This window comes from Pipra filicauda, unplaced genomic scaffold, assembly GCF_003945595.2.
Source record: "Pipra filicauda isolate LSUMZ 115617 unplaced genomic scaffold, ASM394559v2 scaffold33_size4404698_pilon, whole genome shotgun sequence".
Classification (NCBI taxonomy): Eukaryota; Metazoa; Chordata; class Aves; order Passeriformes; family Pipridae; genus Pipra; species Pipra filicauda.
The window spans coordinates 2,540,432-2,567,512 of NW_024104465.1; the positions used below are offsets into that span (position 1 = coordinate 2,540,432).

A 27,081-nucleotide genomic window follows, 5' to 3' on the forward strand; every position below is an offset into this window, starting at 1 on the left:
CAGCTCACTGCAGGCTTTACAAGAGCAGCTCTGTGAGCTGAGTGAGGGCAACGTGCTCTTTTAGTCCCACAGTGTTAAAAAACTCTTTACATTAATATATGCAGGTTTCATTTGTTGTAGTGATCTGGTGTAAGATATGACACTTCTTTACCAAAAGATATTTTTGTATGTCTGTCTTGATGACTTCAGATTTTGGATGCGATCCTGCAAGTAATGCAGTTCCTGTTGGGAATGTGCCAGACACCACAAATGCATGATAAAGGTACTAATAAAATTGTTACTATCTTATAACTCCTCTCCTCTGAACTGCTCTTGCGTTTTCTGGTTATCAGGATCACTCCTAAAAAGTGAGCAGCTTTTTCTTTCCACTTTTGTTTGCACGTGTCTGTTGTGTTTGTTGTTGGCTGGTAAATACAGAAGCAGAACTGCATTAATTTGTGATACCTTCATGGTTTTTCCTCTACTTGCACAAGTCAGTCTTCGTAAAGCACCTCAGGCTGAAACAGTTTAGTGAAGTGGTGGCAAAACCATGAAGAGGAAGTTCTAAGTTACTGTTAATGTGCTGTTACACCTGTTTTTCTTTTCCAGAATATTTATGCAAGTATGCAGTGCCCTGCCTGATAGGGATTTCTCGAGCCTTTGGTCGCTACAGCAATTCAGAGGAGGCTCTCCTTTCAAAGCTTTTTCCTAAAATTCCCCCACATTCCCTGAGAGTTCCAGAAGAGCTTGAAGGAATTCGCCGACGATCCTTCAATGACTTCAGATCAATTCTTCCCAGTTCCCTGCTCACTGTTTGCCAGGAAGGAACACTAAAGAGAAAGGCTAGCAGTGTATCCAGCATCTCACAGGTTTGTATGGCTTGCTCTGTGCTGGAGTCAGCGCTGAGATTATTTCTTGAGCTGAGTGAAGACAGCATTAAGCCTGGATATGCAGAGAGTCCCTTCACACGTTGTTTGACCAAACACAAAGATCTTTATTTTGGTTCCACAACTGAATTTCAAAATAACTTTATAGTTTCTGAGTAACAGAACTGTCAGTGACAGTTAAACTAACAACTGTACTAGTAAGTCTTCACATGGAGCAGCTGGCAAATCCTATTGCTTCTGTTATTCTCATTGAAAAGCATTGTACTGTATATCTGTAAATTTGGGAAGCTGGTGCTTAATGGCTAAAGTGCTAATGGCTAAATTTTCAGAAGTGCTGAGGAGCTCTCACTGGTTTCACCAGGAGCTGTGGATGTTCATTGTCTTGGGGCAAAAACACATTCAGATGCTGTTTTTGAAACCACAGATTGTTCTTAGTGTAGTTTCATACAGTCCAGGAGTCATTGTTCTGATCTCTTCCTTTTAGTCGAAAGCACTGAACTAGCATTTTTTAACTTCCTATTTTTGACTGGAATTGAGCTGATAGGCCCAGGAATATCTAGTTCCTGTTAGTTTTGCTTGAAGCAGTGTTTCATTATAAAGTGTGCAAACCATTCCCTGAAAGATCTATCAATGTCTTATAAATATTTGTTTATAATAAATAGGGCTTTTGTGCGATGTTTCAGGTTAGTCCTGAACGTGGAATTCCCCCTCCCAGCTCTCCTGGAGGAACAGCAATTCAATACTTTGAAGGTAAATTATTTTGCAAAAGAACAAGTGTTTTTTTGCAATTTATAGAAAATTGAAAACCAAAACCTTTTGACCCCTTTCTCTGCTCTCCAGAATTCTTACAGTAATTCTATGGCATGTGCCTGCTAGGATTGTGAAAAAAAATTGGGGTTTAAAGACAGTAGGAAGTACTTATTAAACACCAGTAGTTTCCAGGCTCAGTTGTTTCTGGAGGGTTTTGAGACGTGATTCCCTTACTGCCAGGCAGTGCCTGGTACTGAAGAGCTTAATTCAACTAGGCCAAAAATATTTTGGGAGATTAGGCTGAGTAACTTTGAGGAATAAGTGTTAATATTGTGCTTCACTGGGCAACTGAATTGTTGGATTAGGGTCTGGAATTTTGAAGCCTTTGTAGCACATTGTATAAATCCAAAACAATGGCTCCATTTGAAGTAAGTGTGATGTGGGTCATTGTGTAAGGCCCAGTAAAGCAGAGTGTTCACTAATGTGTACTAGTTACTGTGTCACAAAGGCAGAAACAGGAACAAGTTTTATGAATTAATACATAAACCCTTAACCACTGAGTTTCAGTAGAGCTGTAGCTGTGAGTTCTAAGTCAAAGCAGTTCTAAGTAAAAGCAAATTCAGTCTCTCCTGAATCAAGTAGAGGACTGGCTCTGCAGCTGAGGTGCTTTGGTGTCTCTGGTTTTGTCTTGCCCTTCGAGGTTTTTAACAGTTTGGACTTCATCTGTTTCTGGGCCATTCTCCTCCCTCAAGCCCTGGTTTAAATTAATTTCTTCCACATTACTTTACTTTTTCCTTCACATGGCTCTTTCTAGAGGCATCTGTTTTCCTCATTCATATAATGGGATTGCAAGATAATTCAAGTATCATTCTTAAATTGCCAAGTAGACCTTCTGTCTACCCTGCTGAACCAACCTATTCTTCAATCTTATGGTCTTTGTGGTTTGAGTTAAAAAAAGCAAACAAACAGAAAAAAAGCTGCAGGTTAGAGAGAGGCTATAGTGGTAGAACAAAAATAATCTTAATTAAACCTATAGGTGAATAGTGAACAACTTTGTACAAATTTAGGAATCATTTTCATTGTCTCTCTAGCAGTGTTACGGTTATTCTAATTAGGATTTTATTTTCAGTACTAACTTTTACCAGATATTTCAGCTACAGGCAGCCCTTGTATTATTTCTGATGATGTAGTTTGTGATAGTCTTGCTTTCTGAAGAAGATGAACAGTGACCTTGGTTTTATTCTGGCCAAGGCTAATGGTTTAGAAAAGAAATGACTGAAGACTTTTTTGTTGTTGTTGTCAATAAATGATCTTGCTTGAAAGGCTGTTAATCCCAAGAACAGTACTCCAGCACAGCCAGCTGAGCACTTCAGAAAGGCAGAGATATAATTTCTCAAGTGGAAACAGAGCTGAGAGCAGTTTGCTGAGCAAGTTGTTTGTTTAGTAGAGTACTTGAATCCGAAAAATAATTTGATTCTCTTTGCTTTCAAATTGCAGCAGTGAATTGGTGTCTATTCTAAGATCAAAGCTGTTCTTTGTGTTCATTTGACCTAATATAGGGGGAAACCTTACAAGACAGTTTTGACTTAACCTTTTCTTTGCATTTCTGTGCTTTTGAATTAAAGGGCATTTACAGATGTTTTCAGGTAAATGCATGTCAGTAGCATGGGAAGGCTTCTCATCAGAAGTGTCTCTGAAAACAAGTCATTTTGAAATAAATTCTTCCATTGTGGTGGTAAACTTCTAGTGAACAAATGTGTTTTTTCATCATAGTTTTGTGTCTTGATTCACCACTAGATGAGCTGAAATGCACCTCTGAATAACTTGCAAGTTAAAGACTGTACCTGTCTTGGAAATAACTCTTTAGTAGTGACCAAATGTTACCATTAAACAAAGTTAATATCCTTTCCCTCCTCAGACTTGTATTTCCGTTATTTATTTCTGATTAGGTTCATATCTTCCTGATGGGAGTGCACTGGATCCTGATTATTACTTCTCTACAATCAGCTCCAGCTTTTCAGTGTCTCCTCTCTTCAATGGTATTAACAACAAGGAGTTTAACATCCCACTGGAGATGCTCCGACAGCTGCTGAACATGGTACGTGGGGGGTCCCTGTGGCAGCTCAGTGAGGTTGCCTTCCACATATCTGTGCTAGAAACAGATGCAGGGTAAGTTTAAGCTTTTAGAGTTGCAAATAAAATGACAGTCTTTATCCCTCTCAAGCTTTGTGTAATGTTATTTTTATGGCATTTCGTGTCATGCTTCAGTAGCATTCCTAAAAACTCTCCTATAAACTGTGAAGAATTTGGAAAATCAGATAAGTTTATGTCAGCTGCTTCCTGCTTGAGTCTGGCAGAGCCCTTGTTTTGAGTTAACTTACGTAGCTGGTTTTTGCTCTGAGAATGAGACTCTTTTCTAGAAGGATTTAGATGCTGGGAATTCATGCAAGTGGCTGTTTGCAGCCTGCAGCCCTGTCTGCTTCCTGCACCAGCTATTTTGGAACAGCACAGAGAGGCTCAAAGATTCTTGTAGCAGCCTTAATTTCATCTGACACTTTGCAGTGAAGTGACTTGTGCTCTCTGCAGGGACAAAATTGTATTCTCTAGAGTCACCAACAGGAAACATTCTTTTTTGGTTTTATTTTTGTCTCTGTAGGTAAAACAGATCGTTGGGGATTCTCTTCTGAAGACCTTGGATGCAGTTATAGCTGAAGTTGCAGAGGTATGCTTTTAAATTCCTTTTTGAATTACCTGAATGCTTCTTTGTTTTTTTGCCATAAATCTTGGAAAATTAGTCTTTACCTGTGTAAGGTATGCCTTCTCTTTGCAAAATTATACTGATTTCCTTTTTGAACAGTTTGTTCACTGTTTTAAATCTGGCTTTGGACGTGTAAAAATGGAGGAAGGAGTGAAGGAGTAATGTTTTTCACTGACATAGGAGGAAATAGTTATTCTTCTTACTTTAGTTCTCTTGTCCTGATAAATTACAGCATTGGTTGCCCAAAACTGGTTTACTGTAGACTGAGATCTTCATTTTGGATTGCAGTAACATTGTCTTTTTTTCACATAGATAAAATGTGTTGTTTTCTTTTTCTAGCTTGGAAATCACTGCTGCTCTTTTAGGTGGCATTCCTAACAAGTTTATAAGTGTTACAGTTTGCAGGCCTTTACTTGCAGAGGTGCCCTCCTTGGTTCTGTGGGTCCTTGTTCTCCCCTTCTCTGGGCACAGTTCTGTCACAGCCTCCACCACATTTTCTGGAGTTCCCCTCACCCCCTCAGGGCAGAAGGCTGTGTAGGAAGGGCCGTGTGCTCAGCTGTGTGCAGAAATGACTTTGCTGTGCTCTCCAGCCTTCCTTTGAGAACTGCCATATTTGAACTGTAGGCCTAAGTGGGGACAACTTCACCTTCTCTCTTTGCTGTCTCAATGAAATGAGAGGTTTAAATCCCCCTCTTTTATAAGCCTGTTTCCTACACTGTTGGAGAGAACAGTTGTGTGCTCTTCAAATCAAGAGTGACTGACTCTTATTTAATGCCCAGAATGGCTGGACTTTTTCTTTTGTTAAAAGTAGAGGGGGGAAAGTCACGAGGTTACCTCATGTACCTGTTTTATGTGCTTGTTTACCTTGTGGAGGAAAGATTGTGTGAGTGCAATGAGGTTTATTTATCCATGTAATGGAAAATACTTCATTTTGAATCTAGGAGGTTGCTTCTTTTCTCTTTCAGACGGGTGCTAGTACAGATCTCTACTACAAAGCATTCAGTGACCCCCTTTATCTTGCTCAGTTTAAAATGCTGAGAGACACGTTGTACTATATGAAAGGTATAGTATTTATACTGTTTTTTTTTTTTTAATTTATCCTTCATTATGTTTAAGATCCCAAGCATTGTCTGCTTTGTATTGAGTGCTGGAACATTGGAGGTTTGCATTTCCTGGGAACTCTGCATATGGTATTGAATTTGTATTTGACATGTTTCCATATAAAAAAGGTGCTATGGAAATAGAAAAAAATATTTTGAGCACCATTAAAAAAGCTCAGTAGATGGCATTTGGATTATCTGCTCACTGATGGACTTTGCTATGAAATTTACCTTTTAGACAGGACATAAATTTGATTAAATCATTAAATTTATAATGCAGCAATGAATTGTACATATGCTGTTATTCCAACGCACTCGCTTCCATCCTTCCGGTATGACATTGTCTCCTTTTCTCTCTTTAGACCTTCCCAACTCGTTTGTGAAGGAAGTGCATGATTTTGTGCTGGAGCAGTTCAACAGCAGCCAGGCAGAGCTGCAGAAGATCCTCCACGACGTGGATCGGCTGCACCACGAGCTGAGCCCTCTGAAGCTGCGCTGCCAGGCCAACGCTGCCTGTGTGGATCTCATGGTGTGGGCTGTCAAAGATGAGCAAAGTAAAAAACGCTCCTGGGTCTCTGCAGTGTCTCTCTGTTGTGTTCTAAGTTGTAGGAATACTTATGGAGGAGATGGTGCTTGGAAAAATATAAAATGAAGGGAATACTTTTTGCTATTAGAATAGAAGAGTAAAACCTCCACCAAAGGATTGTAAGATTAATTGGCTGGATAGTTCAACATCTCATAGAAATGGAAACAGAAACTTTCTGTTGGCTTATCTAGAGGAGATGGTGTAATTGCTGAATTATATGCAGCTGCTTATTTTCTAGTTTCTGTTTTAGTTATTGCTTTTAATGTCTTAAATATTTCTCAGTGATTCTTTTAAAGGAAATGTTTTTTCTTCAATGCTAGCAGGACTGGGAAGCTCTTTCTCATTTTTCCTCTATTTTCTTTCTTGTTCTATAAATCTTATCCATCCCCTGAACGTGAAGGATTTTTTTCCTTTGGCTTTTGTAATACTTGATTTCTGTCCAGTGTGAACTACACTCAAAATCATCTTTAAGTACTGTCATTCTTCCAGTCACAGTGTTTGACAGAGCTTTTTGGTACAGATACTGTTTGTTACAGATACAGATACTGTTTCCAAAACTGTTTTTGCAGAAGCAGCACTAAATCTTTTTGAGGAATTGTAGTATAAGGAGAGTGAAGCTTTATAAATTCTCTGAAGTATTTTAAAAATTCCAGTAAGCATTGGGTGGTGTGTGGCTAATAACAAATTTGGTGAGATAAATTTCTCTGTTGGATTTTTCATTTAAGGTGCTGAAAACCTGTGCATCAAGTTATCAGAGAAGCTGCAGTCAAAGACCTCAAGCAAAGTCATCATTGCTCACTTGCCACTGCTAATTTGCTGTTTGCAGGTCTGCCTTTACAGTGTTTGACATTACTGTAGCAGTGAGTGAGAGTTTGGGGAGTTTTACAGGTTGCTAGAACGCTTTTTGTCTGCTATTTGTATTTCCATCTGTGTGTTCTACATTTGGATTTTAGAGGTCTGGTGTGGAAACTAGGAACTGCTTTTAGAATTTTCCTAGCTCAGCTACTTCTCAAAGAATAATATTCATGAGGGGTTTTTTAACAAGTATTGAATTTCTGAAATATTTAGTTTCTTAGCCCATTATATAAACACTGGGACTGGCAGGTCACTGAGGTTTTAGACTAAGACTTGGTTGTTCTAATTTTTATGTCTTCTCATTGGACACTTATTCATAGTCTTACAAATATGGTGTTTTCCCCCACATAGTAAATTATCAGGATTCTCTAAGTATTGGAATTTGCCCATTAACTTATTTTTTTGAGAGTGTAGTTCACTTCACATAATTTCTGTGAAAACACTCAGGAAGAGAGCAGCAAGGCTTGACTGGCTTCTGACACACTCTAAAATAACCTAAAAGAGTTAGAGGCTTCAAATGTCTAAATCTTCCACTAAAACTTGAATCCCTCAGAACTTTGTAGAGTTTGGTTTTTTGGGTTTTTTTTGTATTGAGCTGAAGCTGCAAGCTTACAGTTGAGATAAAAATTGTGCTGCTTTATTGTAAAGCTATGTTTTGTTGGTTTTATTTTTCCTTTTTAGGGTCTAGGTCGTTTGTGTGAGAGGTTCCCTGTTGTGGTTCATTCTGTCAATCCATCTTTGAGAGACTTTCTTGTGATACCTTCCCCAGTGCTTGTGAAACTCTACAAATATCACAGCCAGTATCACACAGGTAAAGGAAAAAAGGCTGTGCTCCAAAGTGGTTGTTTTCCAACTTTTTGATGCTTTTAGATATTTTGTGGTGATGCAGTTGTGGATGGAAATTGAGATGGATTTCTGCTTTTTTTTTTTGGAGGTGGAGAGGAGGAATGCAAATAACAATCTGGTAGAAGTGTATTTAGGGGCAAACAGCATAGGTAGAACTACATTTATCCCAGCAGCAATATTGCTCTGTCTCTTGTGCTGAAACCAAACACTTCTGAGTGAGATGCTGCAGCTGGAGCCAATGCATAATTATTCTCATAGGGAAAAAAATCACAAGACCAGTTGGAACCTCCCTTGTTTCAATTTGTGGCTGTTGTGTCTCATTCTCCTACAAAGCCTGCTTCTGTCTGCTCAGTAACCTACTTTGTAATTTGGGAGGGAGCCACTGGGTCTGTCCAAAGCTGAACAAGGTCACGTTCCTCAGACTCCCCACACACGTCCTGTGCTCCAGCCACGTGATCATCGTGGCACTTGGCAGGTTTTTATTGTTGCTTTTAGATGTTAATATCAAGTTATGATTTCCAAAACAAAAATGTTCAATTTGAATTGCTAATGCAGGAGCAGTATCCTGATGCTAAAGCAGAGCAGGTAAAGTAGTAACTGACTAAATTTAGGAATAATTATTTAGGAGCAGCTAAATGCAGTAATGTCTTGCAAGGCCAACAAATGGTGTTGATTTCCACACTCCCTGTTCTCAGTAGGTGGTAATGACATCAAGATCAGTGTCACCAACGAGCACTCAGAGTCCACTCTGAATGTGATGCCTGGCAAGAAAAGTCAACCATCCATGTACGAGCAGCTGCGTGACATCGCCATAGACAACATCTGCAGGTGAGAGAGAGCCTGGCACCTGCTGGGGCACAGGTGCTGTTTCCCTGGCAGAAAAGTGTTGAGTCAATGCTCTGTGCTGCTGTAAAGTCTTTGTGACTTGAGCGTGACTTCATTTTCCTTCAGACATCTCTTAGTTTTTTCTGTGTCCTAATTGTAAAATAATAATTCAGTCTTACTGTTCTTCCCCCATCTGTAATTCAGGCTAGTCACCATTTTGATATTCAGCAGGGTTTTTGTTTTCTGCTTAGATTATCACATTGAGCCTCCTGTAACAGAAGGATTGTTACACACTCATGTGGGCAGTGTAGGGATTATTCTTCCCTTTTAGACTTTCCCTTTAGCTGCAGAGGGCTGGAGGGAAAACAAATAGTTGATAACTAGAGACAAGGAATTAAAGTTTCAAAGCACTGGCCTCTGAATTTACCTTATTGCATATTCCCATCATTATTGTTGCTGGAGAAGGCACAGGTAGGAACTCTGCTAATTATCTAAAATACACCTGCAGCATTCTCGGGCAACCAGTTCTCATAGTTCAGTATAAGCTTTCTTCCCTTATACCTGGCATGCATTTACAGTAGTAAAACCTGATCTGTTTAACTGATGCATTATTTTTTCTGTCCATTATTGCTCAGGTGTTTGAAAGCTGGCTTGACTATCGATTCCGTGATTGTGGAGGCCTTTCTTGCCAGTTTGTCCAACCGTCTGTACATCTCTCAGGAGAGTGATAAGTAAGTTGTCATCATCAAACCAAGTTCTCCTTCATTCAATGGACCTGAAGCTTATTCTAAGATAAAAGTACTGGCAGCATTATTTTAGAGTTAAGTGTCTCAGATCAATGAGCTTTTATGTGGGGTCAAGATCATCCCATGCCAAGTCCCTGTTTTCATACTGAGAGAGATGGATCCATTTTTACCTGATTGAATCAGCAAATCTTTGGTGAATATTAGCCAATTTTGAGTCCTCAGTTGAATGATACTCTCTCTGCTGTATCCTTTAAGCTTCAGCTGTCTTTTTTGGCTAGATACATCTTGTCATTTGTGGCATTTGACTTCCTTCACTTTTAAGAGACCCACAGACCAAGAAACCTTCAAGGGGATATTCCATAGTAGCTGGTCTGACTGTCAGGTTGTAATATCTTGCCCAGCATTTTTACCTCTTTTCACAGTTGTTTCTAGATCAATTTGTTCATGGATTAGCGTGGATTTCTTCAACAGTGAGTTTGAGAGGTTGTTATTTTTTGTTTTGAAAATCAACTTGTGCAGCAACATTAATGTATTGGTATATGTAGAGTGTCTGTATTAAAGCTGTTAGTGATGTTTAAATTTAGTGTATGAACTGTTTCTTACAAGAAATGTAACCATGCTCAGAGGTCTTTTAATTGTCAAACAGTTACATGTATCATGTTGGGGGGTTTTGTTTGTTTTTTTTGTGACAGGGAAGCTCATTTGATTCCTGACCACACAATTCGTGCTCTGGGGCACATTGCAGTGGCACTGAGGGACACCCCAAAAATGATGGAACCCATCCTGCAGATCTTACAGCAGAAGTTTTGCCAGCCACCTTCTCATCTTGATGTTCTCATCATTGATCAGCTTGGCTGCTTGGTCATCACTGGAAATGTAAGGAAAGAACTGGCCAAGACTCTGCCAGTTCATGATCCCTTTCCTTTAGTTAAAAGGAAATATATTTTAGAAACTACATTTGCAAAAGTTACTTAAGGTTTTTCTTTTCTTCACCACAGGTAGGCACTTGTACAGTTTTTATGACATCAGAAAAGCTATAATGTGTAAAATGCTGTTCCTATAAAGAAGATGAGTCCTCATAGAAAATAATACAAGCTTTTTTAAAAAAAGCCAAGTTCAATGTTTTCAAAAGTTATTATGAAGTTTTTATACTTAACCTATGTCCCAAAGAGGTGCACAGTATCTTTTTTCATATAAGTAATTAAGTTTCAAAGTCTTGTAAGTCCCTACATCTGAAAGTATAGAAGATTGTCTTCTTCAGTCATACAAAGATTAACTGACATTTTCCAAATGTTATTTGTGCCTCTGAACAAGCAATTAATTGCCAGGACACAGAAGCCTGAAAAAAAGTTTTCCATCAGGAAGGCAGAGTTAAAGAACTTGCTCAACTTTTACGAGAGTTATTAATTAAAAACATTCACGAATGCACTTGCAGCGTTTGCTGCATGGAAGCTGAACCCATTGCTCAGACCGTGGCCACACACCTGTCTGAAGAACTTGGTAACACTTAGTGTATTTTACAGGGTTGTTCTTTAGAGAGGTTGTGTTCAATAAGCTTTACTTAGTGCTTTGGGTTTGTTTTTTTGCAGCAATACATTTACCAGGAGGTGTGGAATCTATTTCAGCAAATCAGTGTTAAAGCAAGCTCAGTTGTTTACTCTGCCACAAAGGACTATAAGGATCATGGATACAGGTAACACTCAGCTGTGTCCCTTAAATGTATAAATACCATCTCAAATATCCTTTGTGCTCCATCAGGCATTTTAACTTTTTTCCAGTTTTATGACAGGGTTGTAAATAATATTGTTCTTTCTTCTTTGATGTTAAAAAGAAACACATTGGTTAAACATAGTAGCCCTTCATAATGTAGAGATTCCTGAAAACGCTTTTCACTACAGGTAGTATTGATTACTTTGTCCTCTGTAAGGAGTCAGTGCTTGTAACTGATAAATGACATTGATGACTTATGTTATCTGTAAGTACAGTAATTAATCTCTTAGCCTAGAAAAGCTAAGAGTGCTCTGTCTTGTTACTGTGGTCCCAGTACTTGTCAGGGATTAAATGGAAACCATTAACAATTTAATTCTTTGCATGTAAATTATGCATTGTTGTCCCTGCTACAATTTAAGATTATCATTGACTCTGTTGGGAGTCTGGATATCTTTGAAAGCAGTATGTGAGTACCTGAGAGGATTGTTCCTGTCAGTATATTTTAACAGGCTGCTTGAGCCAATGCAATCTCAGCTTTAACAACTGATACAGATTCTGATTCTTCAGCTCAAGACTTTCCCAAACCAGAAACACAGCCCTTGGCTGCTTTTTGTCTGCTGCAGGAAAGTACTTTCCTTTTGGCTGTGGTGGCATCATTAATGAAATGTCCTCCAGAGGCACAGCTGACAAAGTTTTTCACTTAAGTACCGGTTCTGTTTCAATTATCAATAAAGTGCTGTGCTGTCCATAAAAACATAAAACAACCCCCTGAAAAAAACCTGAGTGAAAAAAATGTCAGCAGCCTTATGACAAGAGTTACTGTTAGTATTCTGAAGAAAGCAGTGAGGATATTAAACAAAGGGATTGCTTGTTCATAACTCTCCTTTCTCCTCAGGCACTGCTCCTTGGCCGTCATCAACGCCCTGGCCAACATCGCTGCCAACATCCAGGGAGAACACCTTGTGGATGAGCTGCTGATGAACTTGCTGGAGCTGTTTGTTCAGCTTGGGCTGGAAGGAAAGAGAGCCAGTGAGAGAGCAAGTGAAAAAGGACCAGCACTGAAGGTCAGGAATGCACTGGTTTTTAGTTGTGTGCAGCTGTGCATTCATGGGGATGGCACCACTGAACACACTGCTGGGTGGTTGATAACCAAACCCACACCCTCACAGGAGAAACCCACACTCTGCTGAGCCTGAGGGTGTGTTCTGGTCATGGAGTGCAGGTCTGGAATGCTTTCCAGACACCTGACTGATCCATGTGTGCTAACTGAATTTCTGCAGGAGCAGTTTATGTGCAGTTACTTTATTCACTCAGAATTCTCTGCTCTTTTGTCAAGACCTTTTTGCTGCTTCCTACTCTAAAAATCAGAGCCTTCCTCCAGTTATGTTCCTTCTTAGTTCAAATGCTGAGTGCACTGACTTAGGATGACATAAAAACTCAGTGTTTGATAGTGATTTTATACAGAAAAAAAAAGGGTTTTATGTTTTAATAATTCAAATGTGTGCATGGTGGAGAGTTAAGGCTGTCTCAGAGGTGCAGTTTGAGAGCTGTTCCTTCCTTTTTAGGGCAGAGAGGTAACACTTCCTTTTGAAATAGCCATGTTTTCCTAGCAGTGAGTGGAACAATATGGTTTTTTTCTTTTCAGCCTTTTTCCCCCTCCCTTGTGCATGCTGCATTTAAATAGTATTAAATTCTTTATGGATGGTAAATCCCTCTGACATGAGTCTGTTTGCCTTGAAGACAGACTGCATTTAATCAGGGATGCCAACCCTTCTCTTAAAAGGGAACTAGGACATGTCTAGAATCTGCTTTTCATGAAGTCTAGGGTAGAAAATTCCTCTCCACGGGTCTCATGGATTCTTTTAACCACAGATGACTGAGCTGAAATTGCGAAAAACATACTGTAAACATTGCTCTAAAATGACAGTTATAAATTAGTTTCCACTCTCCTCCTTTCTGGGATATTTTCCCACTGTTTTCAGTTTTGGAATTACTATGGGAGGCAAACTGCTGCACCAACTTAAAGCTGCCAGCAACTGGAGAAATGTGTGCTGGATTGAGCTAGGAGGCAGTGTTTCTTTAGCTGAGGGTACTGACAGCAGTTCTCACTGGAGAACACTCTTCTCAGTGCAGAGTAAAACTTACCAAAGGCATTCTGGAGCCTGGGATACTTCATTTTCAGGAAGAGATGAAGTTGGTAAAGCACTGCACGTGCTGTGCTCCCCAACCAAAGCAATTTTTATTTCAGCAGTTTGCCTGTGTCTCTGCTTCTCAGCATACTTAAGTTTGCTCCATGACTGTTAAAATGCTCCAGTGACTTATTTGTTCTGTTTTCAACCATGCAAAAGTGGCTTCTGTGAGGGGAAGAAAAATAGCATTTTTTTTTTCTTTTGCTGGTAGTTGACACTAATGTCCCCTGAGTATGCCCAGGGATAGAAGTCATTGCATCTTCTTCATCCTCAGTGCCATATATTATCATAAAGAGGCTGACATTCCATTTCTTGTAACAGAAGTGCTAATAGTGACTTTTTCTAGTTGTTCCTACCCCTTAGAGTGTCTTGAATGCTGTTATTTTATTCCCTTCAAAAATATTTTAGGACCCATCTCTTGCTTTGCTTTATCTTGACTCTCCAGGAAAGATAACTGAAGAGTGTTTTAATTGGATTGTGTCATTATTGTTTCATCTGAAGAGTGTTTGGCTTTGCTTCTCCCTCTCTTCTTTCTTTTATTTTTTTTATTGTTTCCTTTTGGTTTGTTCCACTTCGTGCAAAGCTGTGCCCTGTTAGCATTTCTTCCTTTCCTCCTCCCTGTGGGGCCAGCAGTCCCTGCACCTGGTCTCTCCTTGTAAGGAGGAAGCTGGAGGGTTCCCTCCCTCCTAAATCCAATGTTGAGGGATATGTGAGGTCAGGAAAGACTTCAGAGAGGAGATGTGATGTCTGTGCTATCCCTGTTTGCCTGAGGTGGGAGATGATGTGCTGTGTGCACTGTTTTCAGTTCTTAAACACTGGCCAAGAGCCAACACTTGTGTAGTGTGCAGTTTAAAAAGTCCTTAAAAGTCAAAGGAAATACATATCTCCCTTATGCTTCTTATATTTCAATGGAAAAGGCTGCTCCTCCTGCTTAAATAAATTTTTGAAAATGGTGTCTTTTTACAGACTTGTTATTTTTGGTTACATTTTGATAGTAAAATGAAACTTTTAGTAAATATTTGACACTTGGTTTTGGCCGCTCATTTAATGTGAACGTTCTTCTAGGAGTTACTGGATGTCAGAGTAGACATGGTATCAATGAAAATTTCTGTCTTTAGCTCAAAGCACAATATCTGAACTTGCAAACACTGACACCCCTGTGCTTACAGGGTAAAAAAATCCCTTCAGCAATCCCTGAGGACCCATCTGAAAAACTCTTGTTAAAAGATGCAGGGTGTGCTCAGTCCTGTGGACTTTGGGGGGTCTCTCTGGGCCGCCTCGTGCACAACCCTTTGCAGGACACAGAGCTGGGACTGGCAATGTGTGTTTGCATTTGCACAGGGAGGAGGAAACGTTTGATGTTTGATGCTTGAAATACCTCTGAAAGCAGGGATTGTAGAAACGCTTTTGTAGATGTTTTGATAATTTCCTTTTTCTTTTCCAGGCCTCCAGCAGTGCAGGGAATCTGGGTGTGCTTATTCCTGTCATTGCTGTGGTGAGTAGCCTACGGTTGGGTTGTTGCAAACAGAATGATTTTTCTCACATTTATCAAATATTGGTCCTGTTTCGTGGTCTCATGGTTTGACTGACAGCTAGTGCAGAAATCAGCATCCAAGAGAAGTGCAGTAGCACTGTAAAATAGTACTTCTTGCTCTAAGGGGGGAGATAATTTGTTTAATAATGACAAATCTCTTAAAAATAGTTAATCTTTTGTGATTCAGGGTTAGATTGTTTCAAGCTATGAATTCAAGAGATTCATGAGCTAAATAATACCACAGGGAATATTACTCTAAATAGTGTTTGGCCTGCAGCTTAATAAACAGCAGTTATCTGTGGTCTGAGGAGAAGTGAAAAACAAAAGTTAATGGAAACAGAGTTAAAAGTAAATCTTACTTTGGCAGCACAGTGAATTCTGCTTCTTAAAAGGGAAAAAAAATCAATGATAAAGGAGGGAGAAAATGTCCTGTGTCTTCTGAAATGAGATTTGACTGTCACACTGTGAAAGTATTTTAGGAAATGTGCAAGGGCACTGATGTCCCTTTCAGAGTCATTTATTCAGAAGTATATCTGTTTGGTCCTGATTGGCAACTTTTTCTAGGAAAAAACCATTTTTTTTAACAAAGTGTAACTACTTGTTGAGGAAAAAAAATTGGTGTGCAACTATGCTAGATCTCCAACAGAAAATTTGATACATGCAATGTGTGTTTCCAGGTCAGTAGGACTGTTTGCCTCACTGCTGTAGCTTTTACCAAAAAAAAATCATGTCTAAAAGATCCACAGACAAACTTGAACTCACTGAAGGACAAAAGGCATCATGCTATTTTTTTCCCCTTCTGAAACTGAATTATTCTGTGGAACTTTCCCTGCACAGCTGGTGGCACTAAAGGGAAAAATGTATTCCATGTTTGCAGTAGGAATGCCTGCTTGGAGCTTGCTCACGCTGCACATCCATTAACAAGCAGATTAAAAATAATTCATTTCATACCCTGCCCTCACAAACCTCTTCACTGAATCTTGTCAGAGAGAAGGGCCCAAAATTAGCACTGGTTAAGATCAAAGGACTGTTCCTTTCCTTCCCCTGTCTCTTCTCACTTGTTTCCAGCAGCAGCTCCTCCCAGGTTCAGCAGTGATCACGAGTTCCTGGCTTTACAGGAAGGTGGTTATAAGTGTCTTGGATCACTGTTGTTCAGTACTGCTCAGTTCTGTGTGAGCTGGCCCTGTGTCCAGAGACATGTTCTGGTGGGTAGCATTTTTCAGCTGTAGGTGATGCAGATTTGAGTGAAAACAGGACCATTCCTCACATACTGAGAAAACATTAGTGCTCCTTAGAGACTTAATGTAACAGTTATGGTGGTACTTTTCTGTTTCAGATCTTTATTGATGATATATTTGTTCTGAATAGCTGGTGATAACTGCATTTTTCTTAACCAATGTGACCTTTAAATGGAGTCAGATAGTGCCAGAATCTGAAGCAAGAGTTAATGGTTACATTATGGTTGTTGAAGCAAATATTTGACTTCCTTGCACAATGTATGAAGATCATGAGTTTTGAGCAGTAGCTGATTTGCCTTTCTGCTTGACCTCTTTGCCTTGAATAATTCCTGTTACTTAGGTCCCCAAAATACTTGTATTTCAGATGCTCCAGCTCATTCAATCATTGATAAACTAATTCAGTCTAAGGTGTGCATATTTAATCTTTTGAATGTGCTTTTCTTTTTTTTATATATGCTTTTCTTTTTGAATACAGATAAAACAGTAAAATGTGCCTATGAATGTTCATGATTTCTGTTGTGCACCTTCAATACTGAAAATTATCCCCCACGTGGTTGACTTAAAAGACAGGAAGGAAGGAAGGGAAACATTTGAACTTCCTATTCAGTATCAGCTCTTCATTATCTAATACCAATATTTTACTGGCTGACATGCTAAAAAGCTTCCTATATGGAGCAACTGATTGTAGTAGATGCAAAATTACAAATGGCAGTGTATAAAAGCAAAATTAAATCAGTAAGTTAAACTTAAAACTGGAAAACACCTTTTTGAGAGTATTAAAATAACTTTTAGGTTTATAGGTTAATTTGCGTATTTTTGCTAACATAAGGCAAATTTATAATGTATTTAGATTGATAGGACATATCAAGTATTGTATCTGCAGATAATGATAAAAATAGTCTCACTGGACTGTGAGGCACATTTTTTAAAAAACACGATGTAAAGGAAGGTGTGCAGAGGTGAGTCTGTTCATTGGCTTTAACAACCTGAATGTACAGGGCAGCTCCATCCTTGTACCAGGTAGGTGATGGTCTGCAGAGTGCAGGGAAATCTCATTTTCAGCTGTGGAACAGGGTTTGTGCAGCGTTCGTGTTGTTACCAGACAGATTCCGAAAGTTTACAGAGACTGGAAAGGTTTTGCCCATTGAATCCAGAATGGAGAGTGCATCTGAATTCTTAACAATGTGAGTGCTCTAAATGGTTCTTTTTTGCAGAGAGGGTTAGGTGATTCTGAGCCGGTGAGAAGAGCATTTTGCTGACTGCTTTTCCTGTACAGGGTATTCTGAGGATATTTGTATCACTTACCTGGTTGGCCTGATTCCAGTACCACTTGTGTCAGTGAAGATCAGAGAATGTATTGAAATGATGCAAGTTGGGGAAAGTAGTGGATCCATTAGTATTTCCTTCCTCCAAGACATTTCTGTCTCCCCTTATTTGGTACCCTGGTCCTTAAGGTTCACTGTGTGTCAGCCTGAATGTTGATATGCATTGTGTGTATTCACTGAATGTTAAATGATGCAAGCAAAAGAAAGAGGAGACACATCCTTTTTCAAGTTAGATTGTGTAAAATGCCCAGGAGAGACTTCTGTTTCTAGGACTGGTCAGGTATTCAGGATTTCCTTAATCCTGTTTATTATAAACAGGCATCCTGGCACAAATTTAGAGCTAAATTTCAAGAATCCAGATAGTCTAAATATTTTATTGATTACATTTTATACACTGATGTAGAACACAAAGTGTAAGTTACTTTGTGATTTTTTTTTTCCTATTAATACACTTGTATCAATACATGGCACTAACCACTTCAAACTGCAGTCAAATTACCTACTGCTCTGAGTCCATTCATGTGAAACTACCTGCAGATAATATATATTTTCTTTTGATACCAGTGGCTTTTGTATGAGCTAATACGGCAATAAATTTTCCTTTATGATACCGGTATATCAAGGTGGGATTATCCAGCCCGTGGATAAGAGGGTGTTGGAGGCCTTCTCTGCTTTAAGATTGGGCTGGGTTGGCAACTCTGCCCATGAACAGAAGGCAACTGGTCCGATGTTCGTAGATGAGGAACAAGAAGGGGCGGTCGACAACAAAACGGGTCTGGGTGGAGAGAGGCATGAACCCCACGGTGGTGACAGCTGCAGCCTCTGTGCCCTCCTCGTTCACTGTGATTGTGCCTTGGTGACTGAACTGTTTCAGCAAACAAACAAAAAGAGAAGTTGAGGCTCTCCTGAGTACACTCAAATCCATGTCCCCCATCCTGCTGGTAACACCCACACAGCAGCAGTCCTGGCGTTTTTGTTTTATGGATAAGCCCGTTCCTGACTGACCACAGCCATCTTGCTGCCTTTGACATCTGATTAAACATGCTCCTCATTGTATGGATAGACAAGGACATACAGAGATACTCACATCCCTCCTGTGTCCTCCGGGAAAGATGATAAAAAATACTATTTTAGCTTATTGTGCAATATTATTATGATGCTGCCATGTTATCAGGTGGTACAGTTAATTACAAAGGAAATGAGAAGAGCAGTAAATACCCTGTCAATGGTGATCTTCTCATCTGATATACCAGAGTAGTCGCCTTTTCCATTGAACAATTCTTCTATTCCCATGGATCTCAGGTAACCAATCAAGCCATAACTCCTCTCCAACTTAAATTTAGGCAGAACCACTTCTCTTGTTCTAGTAAAAATAAACACAGATAGGAAAAATCATTGTCAGATACATATTTGCATGACTCCTTTGCTTTACACATCTGTCGTGGTTTGGGTTTTTTGCTGTCTTCAGCAAGCAGGACACAAACATGCAGGACTGTTTACTGTACTTTTGCTTTCAAAACTTGAGCATCGTGACTTAAACTGCTTAAAAAAATTAATTCCCCTCTCAAAACTGTCAGTTTATCAATTTGATATTTCACTTATGGTGATTTGCATCATTAATGTGTGTAAGATACTTGGCTTTGAGCAGTTCAGTGCATGGGTGGATGTGCTTGTAATGAATGTCAGGCTGTCAGATTTTCTGCAGTGCTAAACTGGAGATTTGTCACTTATTGTGTACAATGTAAACAGGTTGAATTCCTGAATAAGATGACAAATCATCTCTTTTTATCAAATCTGAAGGCAGATACACCTAATCTGTCATGTCCCACAAGGCAGGCTGTATGATTTTTCCCCTATCATAGTTGTGTTGTCCGTTGTTGATTATGGAATGTGTGCCTTTACACACAGCTCTGTTGGAATGCTCAGTGGTGAACTGAACGTAGGCTGCTTTCTCTGGGATCGAAATTATTCTGCACCAGTAACCTGTTATTTTCATACTCCTGTTTTTCCTCCTAATTGTAAACTTTGTCAGTAAGAGCTTTTTCTTTAAACCTACATCACTAAATACTCAACAGAAAGAATTTCGAAACTTCATTAGAATTTTCCACCTCCATAATCCTTGATTTTGTGACGCCATTTAAATTTTGAGAGCTCACTGGTCCTGATTAATTCAATAACTCCATTTGGGGGGGAGCTGTTTAATATTTTTAATCAAAATATATTATCTTCTATGCGCTTTACTTACCCTTGTCAGTCTCATCAAGAAAACACATTAAGACTTTAACAAGCTGTGCTTTTCAGCAGGTACCTGTTTGTCATGCTCTTCTGCCATTTCTCTACCACTTGGGGCGTTATCTGCTTTTCCAGGGCTTTCATGCCAGACAGTTTGTGTGGCAGCACGATGAGCATGCTGATGTTCCCCACGAACGGGAGCTGGATCACCCCACAGTCCAGCTCGGGGTCTGCAGCAGCCAGGAAGTTCCCTTTAGTCTGCATCATGGGCACCTTTATTGTCTGCTTCTCGTTCAGGCGGAAGCTCCTCTTCATAGTCATTTCCACTGGAAACTTATTCTCCCAAGTTCCTGTTAAGACAATGCGGAACACAAATAAAACCCCAAGATCCTTGTTTGATAATATATTCCCAGAATAATAGTTTACATCAAGCTTTAAGTCATGTGAACTGGAAATTACTGTAGGAGATTGATGGGTTTAGTTAAGCCTGAATTAGTTTTAAAGTGACTTGCAGTTTTAAAGTGACTTCAAAACTCCCGGCTTTCTAAGTTAACATTGGTCTGATTGAGTGTTCTGAATTACAAAAGCAGGTAAGCACCAACTGGAGAGCTGAAGGAGGTTGGTGTGTATTATTTTTCTCTACGAGGAAGCCAGAAATTACAACACTTAACAGATGCAAAATACTTGCCAGGGTTTACCCCTTGCAGAACAACTGACCCAGGTGTATTTGCTGAGATCCAGTGCTTGAATCCAGTACTGAAGGCACCTGTTTCAAGCTTGTTACTGGTGTACCAAGCTAAGCAATGGCTGCTTGAGTTTTGCATGTTTTAAAAGATGATATGCTGAAGGCATTACCTTAAGTTAGTCCATTCAAGCCAGTTCATTTTCTCTCTTAACAGAACCTGTTGAGTTCTTAATTCTGTGACCCAGTTTGATATGATAACACATTCCTGTAGATGTGCTGCAGTCTGACAGGTGTATGCCCAAATAATGCAGTTCAACACATTTTGCAGCCCAGAAAGCTTTGCCATTATGATTTGAGTCTTTTTATGTAAAGGTACTTTGGATACCCCAGATATTTACTGACTGTTTGAAAGGAGGTCCTTTTTTTAAAGCAGTGTTCTGTTGTCCTCTTTTTAGAACCATGGCTCTGGAATGAACATTATTTTGTTCCTAATGGGCAGACAAAGCTAGAAGATTATAGGGGAAATAGGGTTACTGGTATTTCCTGTTAAAACTCTGGGTTTTAGGTCACCATAGGCAAGCAAGTATGGGGAGAATGTGGCTGTGACTGTGTGGAGAGCCCACAAATTTAACCTTAATTGGTGCAAGTCATTCTGAGCCCCTTAATCTGACTTTGCCAAATTGACTGTGAAGTAAAAAAAAAACCCACAAAAAAACCCCCTTAAGTTCAATTTCATTCTAATGATTTCTTCATATGTCAGGCTGATGGGGACCAGTTTGAGAAGTGAGGAGACTGTGGTTGATATTCTGAAGAGAATGGGGTATGAAATGTATTATGCCATTTCCAAACAAATTTTCTCACTTCTCAGGCACAGGGCTCTGCTGGCTGATGACGTGGAGCTGCTGTGGGCCAGGGGAGCTGCAGCAGCACTGTCAGCACCTGAGGGGTGGGAGACATAACCAGTTCCTCCTAGGAAAAGAGAGGAGCTGGGGAACATTTTTCTTGGATTCAGTTTTGCAGGTGTGTAAAATACTGATCCCCAGCAGGAGGCATTTGGTCAGCTGAGACCAGTTGGCACTTTATGACTTCTGTGACTTTCTGTTTTGAATCTTCCACCACGATGTCTTTTGGATCCATCTGTGGTGGCAAATGTTTTCTCCCCGATTGTTTCCTCTCTTGCATTCATGACTAAAATCTCAGAAAAAAGCAGAAAATTTTGGACCTGCCAAAATTTGTCAGTTACTGAAAATGCTGTGGCTGAAATAACCAGCTCCTACGTCATAGGAAGCTCATAAATGGTTGGAGAGAGACTGGACACCTGTGCAACATAAAATGTGCTTCTTACCAGTGTGAATAGTTTCCAATAGTTTCTTGATGGTATTTAGTATAAAAAGAGCTCGAGACCTCGCTGGGTTTGGCAAGTATCCCTTTACTCAGTATCACTTGTACTGAGCATGTGTCTCTATCTGAGAACACTCAGAGGTTTCTTGGCTCTGAGGGCTTAACAGAGCTTGTCTGCAATGGTACCAACAGTGTAAGTGCTGTAAATGGAAAGATGTGGGCAAAATTGGCATGACCAGAAGAAATAGTGGGGAAACCAGGAAACCCCAGAGCAGAACTTGCTTCAGTTCCCCTCAAAATGGAATTCCCAAGAGACTGTGAGACCAAAGAATGGGAGGCAGCAATAGAGAACTGATCTTTTTGTTTTGGGGGGTAGAAATTACAGCCTTCAGCAGATGGCACCGAGGCAATTTGAATTAACAGGAGTCCATGGGCAGAAGAAAAAGCCAAAAGTCTTCTTGGTCTTGACAACTCAAGAGTTCCAGTACTACAGCTATTTATTTTTTGTTACTTTGGGATATCACAAGTATTTAATGATTTCAGCGTGAGACAAAAAGGTATTTCAAATTTGACCAAATTATGGGAAAAAAATGTGTCTGGTTCACTTTGCATAATCCTTTTCTTAGGATGGTGTAATGGACAGTGAAGCCATGTCTTTAGTCTGGTATGATCATCAGAGGTGTAGTTAAGGATACAAGTAAGTGCCTTTTAGATGGTACCTGAGAACAGGAGATTATTTGGATCTTATGCTAATGATTGCTTCAGATCTCTTAAGGAGATAAGTGGCATTATTCAAGGAAGTGGTGCCTTGCAAGTGAGTGGGAAAAGGTACATTTCATAAACTTGCTGCTCCTGTAACCTGCTGAGATGGCAGGTGTAAGACAGCCCTTGAGCACTTGCTTCCTGGAAGCAGGAACATACTTGGGGAAAAATATACTCCTTTATGACTTATGGAAAAGAGTGTGGTGCTTGCAAATGTTGTTATCCTTTCGGGCTACTCTGTCTTTCTTTACCTGTGTTTTAAGTCAACTGCTTTTCACCCTCAACAGTCAGTAACAGATTTCCTTTTTATCCTCAGTTGCTCTTTCATTGGCACCTCCCAATTCTTGCTCATTTAATGTAATTTTAAAAGTTTGTTGAAAAATTAACCAACTTTCAACCTGAGACAGATAACTAATGTTGCAAATCTCACCACAGGCTCTTACTTTAAATGTAAAGAAATTGAAAATAAGAATTTATAGTAAGAATATATTGTACAGTCTTTACTCCAGCCTCTTTAACTGCTCAGCCTACAGCTGTACATGTAGGACCCATATCAGCAGACACTTCTTGCTGAATTAACTGAAATATTCCAAGTAGTGAATGTGTTTGGTTTTAGTTGTAGAAGAATACTGTTTTAATTGTTCTCTTCACTCCCTTCTTGGCAAGGATCATTCTCTGATCATATATAAAAAAAATAAAATACTTCAAGCTGAAATTCTTTGTAGCCATTCCTGTTAATCCTGAAAACCTCAGAAATGTTAAGTGCTTTAACTGAAATCAACCTCTACCATTTCAATGAAGCCAGGACTGAATGTCACTAGTACCTTGCACATGCATTAATACCTTCCCATCTGAGACTCCTACAAAGCTGATCCTTTCTGGGGCTATTTTCAATCCATATGTTGTTTTTTAGTCTCGCTGTGAGTTTCTAAGGTTTTGTATGTAATGAGCATTTGCTCTATGTATGCAATACCCACTAACTTCAGAGCATGACTAGAATAGCAGTGTGCTACAGAAACATGCAAAAATGGGCTAATAATAGAGATTCTTCTTAATGAGGGAGTCAGTAGGTTTTTGATGGGGTAGGCTAGACTGAAGTCTGGGATTTCTAATGAATATGCAGTGAATACTGAGAAAATCCAGCACTAAGATTGAAATAATGGATTCTTACCTTTAAAGTAAATACAATTAAGAATCATCATCAGTGTTGCAGGGCTTACACTCACAAGAGCTTCCTTTATTAATCCTTTGGTCAGCTTCAAGATGCGTTCGTTGGTTTTGGTGATGAAGCTGGGGTCTGAGAAATCAGCTGGTTGGGTATCAGCAAAGTAGTATGTTTTCATGTTGTTTCTGAAGTCATTCAGAACAGAGAAGTCCTTCTGAATGTAAATATCATTGACAGACCTCAGTGTGTAACCAAAATTGCGTCTGAAGAGCCGGTGGGTGAGTTTGCGGAAGAGATTGTGGACAGTCATGAGCTCGTATTTGGTGCTGGCATTAATGAACTCTTGAAAGCCAAGAACAGATAACACCTCCTGCTGGGTTTGAGCCTTCAGACCCAGGGAGATCATAGCCATGGCAGTGGAAATACCCACAGGAGCCATGATAATATTGTCTGAAGCGTTGGCCTTGTCTGCCACGCTGCGGTAAAGGTTGAAGCCAAAGTTTGCATTGAGGATATTGAGGCGCTGGATTCTGGTTTTGCCTTGGAATAATTCCAGAATATTTCCTTGCTGAACTTCAGAAACCATGTATGGACCAGCATCAATAACATCACTGTAGTCATCTTCACTCAGTATCTTGTCGAGGTCTAGATAGTCCTCTTCCTCCTCCTCCTCAGGAATCAAGTCATTGGTGATGGTGTTCTCTCTGTGGAACTCCAGTGGTAGGTTTGGCATATCATAAGTCCCATTTTCATGTGGCTGTGCACCTTTAAGGCTTTCAAAATGCTCAACAAAGTCCTTGATCCCACCAAATGTGGAGGTTATGAGGAGAGTAAATGCAAGCAATTGAAGTAGGAACTTCATTCTGGTAGATGAAAACCTGGAAGACAACACAGTTGAGAGAACAGAGGGTAGTTGAATTTTAGTAATTTTAGTTATCTATTCCCTAATTTTCGGTCCATGCTGAATTCTGTCACAGCAGAAGAGCTGTAGTTACCTTATTCAACATCTATTTTTTTAATTGGAACAGATCTTAATTAGATGGATAAATCTGTTTTGCTGGTAATTGGTTTTGCTTACATAATGCCTCCAGCCTGCCAAAGAATTGGTTGACCTCCTCCCTTACAAATTGTCATTCCTGGCATATTTCAGCAGTGACAAACTCATTACTTAAAATATATGGGACTCTTTATTTATAAACCTGTTAAACTTAAAATGTGCACTAACTGTGTTATGAGTGTGTGCTGAAAATATAATGTAAAGGTAAGTTTGAAGATTCGAGCTTGGTAGGAGGAGGAGGAGGAACTCCTGTCCCAGTTCCCCACAGGAGCATACCAAAAGGCTGAGATGTACTGAAAAATGTGAAAAACAGATATCCTGTAGCTACAACAAAAATGGGAGTTTTGTGGGAGTATTTTGGAAGAGCAAAGCTGAAATCTGACAGAACAAAGGAGGTTTAGGGATGTAGAAAGACATGTATTTGCACTAAATACCATCAGTGGGACTGCACTGGGGGAGGTGTTGGGCATAAATGTACGTCCTGGCCTGCTCAGGGTCTGACTGGGGTGTGTTACTCAATGTGTGCACCCTTCCTGCAGCTCTGTGTGCTCATCTGCTGCTTTCCTCACAGATTGGCTCCGTTCCGCTGTTTGTTTAGTTATGTTTTGTTTCACTTTGGTTTTGTGTAGCACTGCAGAACTTGTAGTGCTCTCTGTTTTCTTCATAATATGAAGTCTCTGTGAGCTCCTGTTCAGAACTTTGTATCTCCTGTCTTAGTGTTATCCCTGTTCTAGATTTCTAACCCTCCCTTTTTTGTTTGAGAATACTTTTAAGTAGAACCTGCATTTTCCTAAGGGAAAAAGTTAATCAGTCTCTTCGTCTACTGAGTATTGGACCATTGCATTTTTAAAATGCCTTTAAAATCAGGATTTATCTTAGGTATATATTGTTTGAAGAGAATCTATCAGTCTTACTCAGCTGTAAAACACTGTACCAAGAAGTGGATGTAAGACACTTTTCACCATACTGTTGGGTGCAGTAATTACAGTGATCTTAAAAAGATGCAAAAAGTGTAATTCTATTGTAAGTCTAATTCTATTGGTAGTACTTTTTTGTGTAAAAAGACACGATATAATACAGGACAAAACACTGAATACAGTTAAAACAAAAATCTTACTAAGGTGTTGATTAAAATACTTTTAAAATTAGCAAATAGTCCAAAGAGCTCTTCCGTAGAAGTAAAATATATAGGTGTACGTACCTGTATCTGATCACTCAACTGCACATCAGGGAATAAAACCAGTGCTTGAAGGAAAATATTTTCAAACATGTTGTAGCAGGACTGACATAACTGAGCTGACAGTTTGATTGTTTGAAACTCTCCCCCCCAGACTAATTAGCTTGAAATCCTAAAACCATTTAAGGTGTTTGTTTTGCAAAAATGAAGGATCCATAGAAGATGCTTTTAAAATTGTTTTAGACTGTGACTGAGCATCACAAGTCAGTCTTTTTCTTATTGTTTCTTCATAAATCCATTACTCTTTCCCCGCCCCCAGAAGTCAGGCCCTTAGGGCTGAGATAGATCCTCTGTCCAGTAACCATTGATAAACATTTTCTGCTTTTGGCACAGCACAATTTGCTGTGTGTATTCCCAACTTTACATTCTGATCTTCCCCGGAGCTCAGTTATTGCTCAGCTGCACTTACCCAGGCAAAACATTCCCCCTCTCTGCAATGAAAATGTCTTTGGTCAGAGCTGCCCCAAATAACAGAAGAGGTAAATGGAGCTTACCTTCGAGCCACTGTAGGGGAAGGATGTGTTGAAAAGCCCAAGTAAGGGGAACAGCAGGGTTTAAATCTGAACTTTGACGCTGATTTTTTGTGTATCTCCCAAAGTAAACATTCTCTAAACCAAACACTGCTAAAGTTACTTCGTCAGCCAAAATCCCTCCCTTGCCTGGTGATCTCTGCTGAATTCTCTGCTGTTTGTTGAGCTACTTTTATGGCTTTGCAGGTACTCGTTCACTTTTGAGGAAGGTCTTTGAGCAAAAATTGGGGTGTGTGTGTAAAGTTTCAAAGTCAAGCACACACATAAACTTGACTGTTAATGACAGTAAAAGCCCAGTTGCTGCTATTTTTTGCCGAAATGGGAGTGGGGGAGCATCTTACTGCAGATATGTTTGAGGCCTCTGTGTTTGTGATGGTTGGGATTCTTCAGCCAGTGTTATATTGGTGCAGACATTTCCATCGTACAAGCAACTTTCTCACCAGCCTAAATCCAGATTAATTTTACTGTAATAGAGGAATTTTTTCATGCTTTTTAAATGAACAATCTCCCTCATGATTTATAAATACATCCACATTTGGCTTTATTGTGAGATTTCAGAGAAATACTGCTGGATTACATCCCTCAAGGGAATTATTGTAGTTAGAGAATATTTCTTCAAGCTAGGTTAGAATGTAACGTTTTCATAATAAAGTTTAGAGTAATAATATACAATCATATTGAATGAAGCTTGCAGTTTAATGGACAATTTCTTTCACTTTTTATACACTTGCCTGTGCCTCTAAC

General features: G+C 39.5%; 2 protein-coding genes across 4 annotated transcripts in view; one reads left to right on the forward strand and one right to left on the reverse strand.

The window, feature by feature from the left end:
• Positions 1-27,081, forward strand: part of PI4KA (phosphatidylinositol 4-kinase alpha) — a 58,346-nt gene that overhangs the window by 4,787 nt on the left and 26,478 nt on the right. The window contains exons 5-19 of one of the 2 annotated variants that reach the window (XM_027714109.2): positions 190-262; positions 589-848; positions 1,550-1,616; positions 3,566-3,714; positions 4,273-4,338; positions 5,340-5,436; positions 5,837-6,028; positions 6,786-6,886; positions 7,597-7,726; positions 8,457-8,589; positions 9,222-9,317; positions 10,025-10,208; positions 10,922-11,025; positions 11,938-12,106; positions 14,676-14,726. In XM_027714109.2, the coding sequence (XP_027569910.1) occupies positions 190-262; positions 589-848; positions 1,550-1,616; positions 3,566-3,714; positions 4,273-4,338; positions 5,340-5,436; positions 5,837-6,028; positions 6,786-6,886; positions 7,597-7,726; positions 8,457-8,589; positions 9,222-9,317; positions 10,025-10,208; positions 10,922-11,025; positions 11,938-12,106; positions 14,676-14,726 (1,872 nt within the window). The remainder of the gene's footprint in view (positions 1-189; positions 263-588; positions 849-1,549; positions 1,617-3,565; positions 3,715-4,272; positions 4,339-5,339; positions 5,437-5,836; positions 6,029-6,785; positions 6,887-7,596; positions 7,727-8,456; positions 8,590-9,221; positions 9,318-10,024; positions 10,209-10,921; positions 11,026-11,937; positions 12,107-14,675; positions 14,727-27,081) is intronic. The other variant, XM_027714110.2, reaches the window with a different exon arrangement.
• SERPIND1 (serpin family D member 1) lies at positions 17,674-26,373 on the reverse strand. 2 transcript variants are annotated; one of them, XM_027714111.2, is made up of 5 exons: positions 26,302-26,373; positions 23,520-24,391; positions 19,637-19,910; positions 18,547-18,691; positions 17,674-18,193 (listed from the first exon to the last, which is right to left on the reverse strand). In XM_027714111.2, exons 2-5 carry the CDS (start codon positions 24,373-24,375, stop codon positions 18,002-18,004), a joined length of 1,467 nt encoding a protein of 488 aa, XP_027569912.1. In that variant the 5' UTR covers positions 24,376-24,391; positions 26,302-26,373; the 3' UTR covers positions 17,674-18,001. The 2 variants fall into 2 exon arrangements, with proteins under 2 accessions (XP_027569912.1, XP_039240107.1); XM_039384173.1 differs by lacking the exon at positions 26,302-26,373 and adding an exon at positions 25,772-25,830 and having other exon boundaries at positions 18,002-18,193.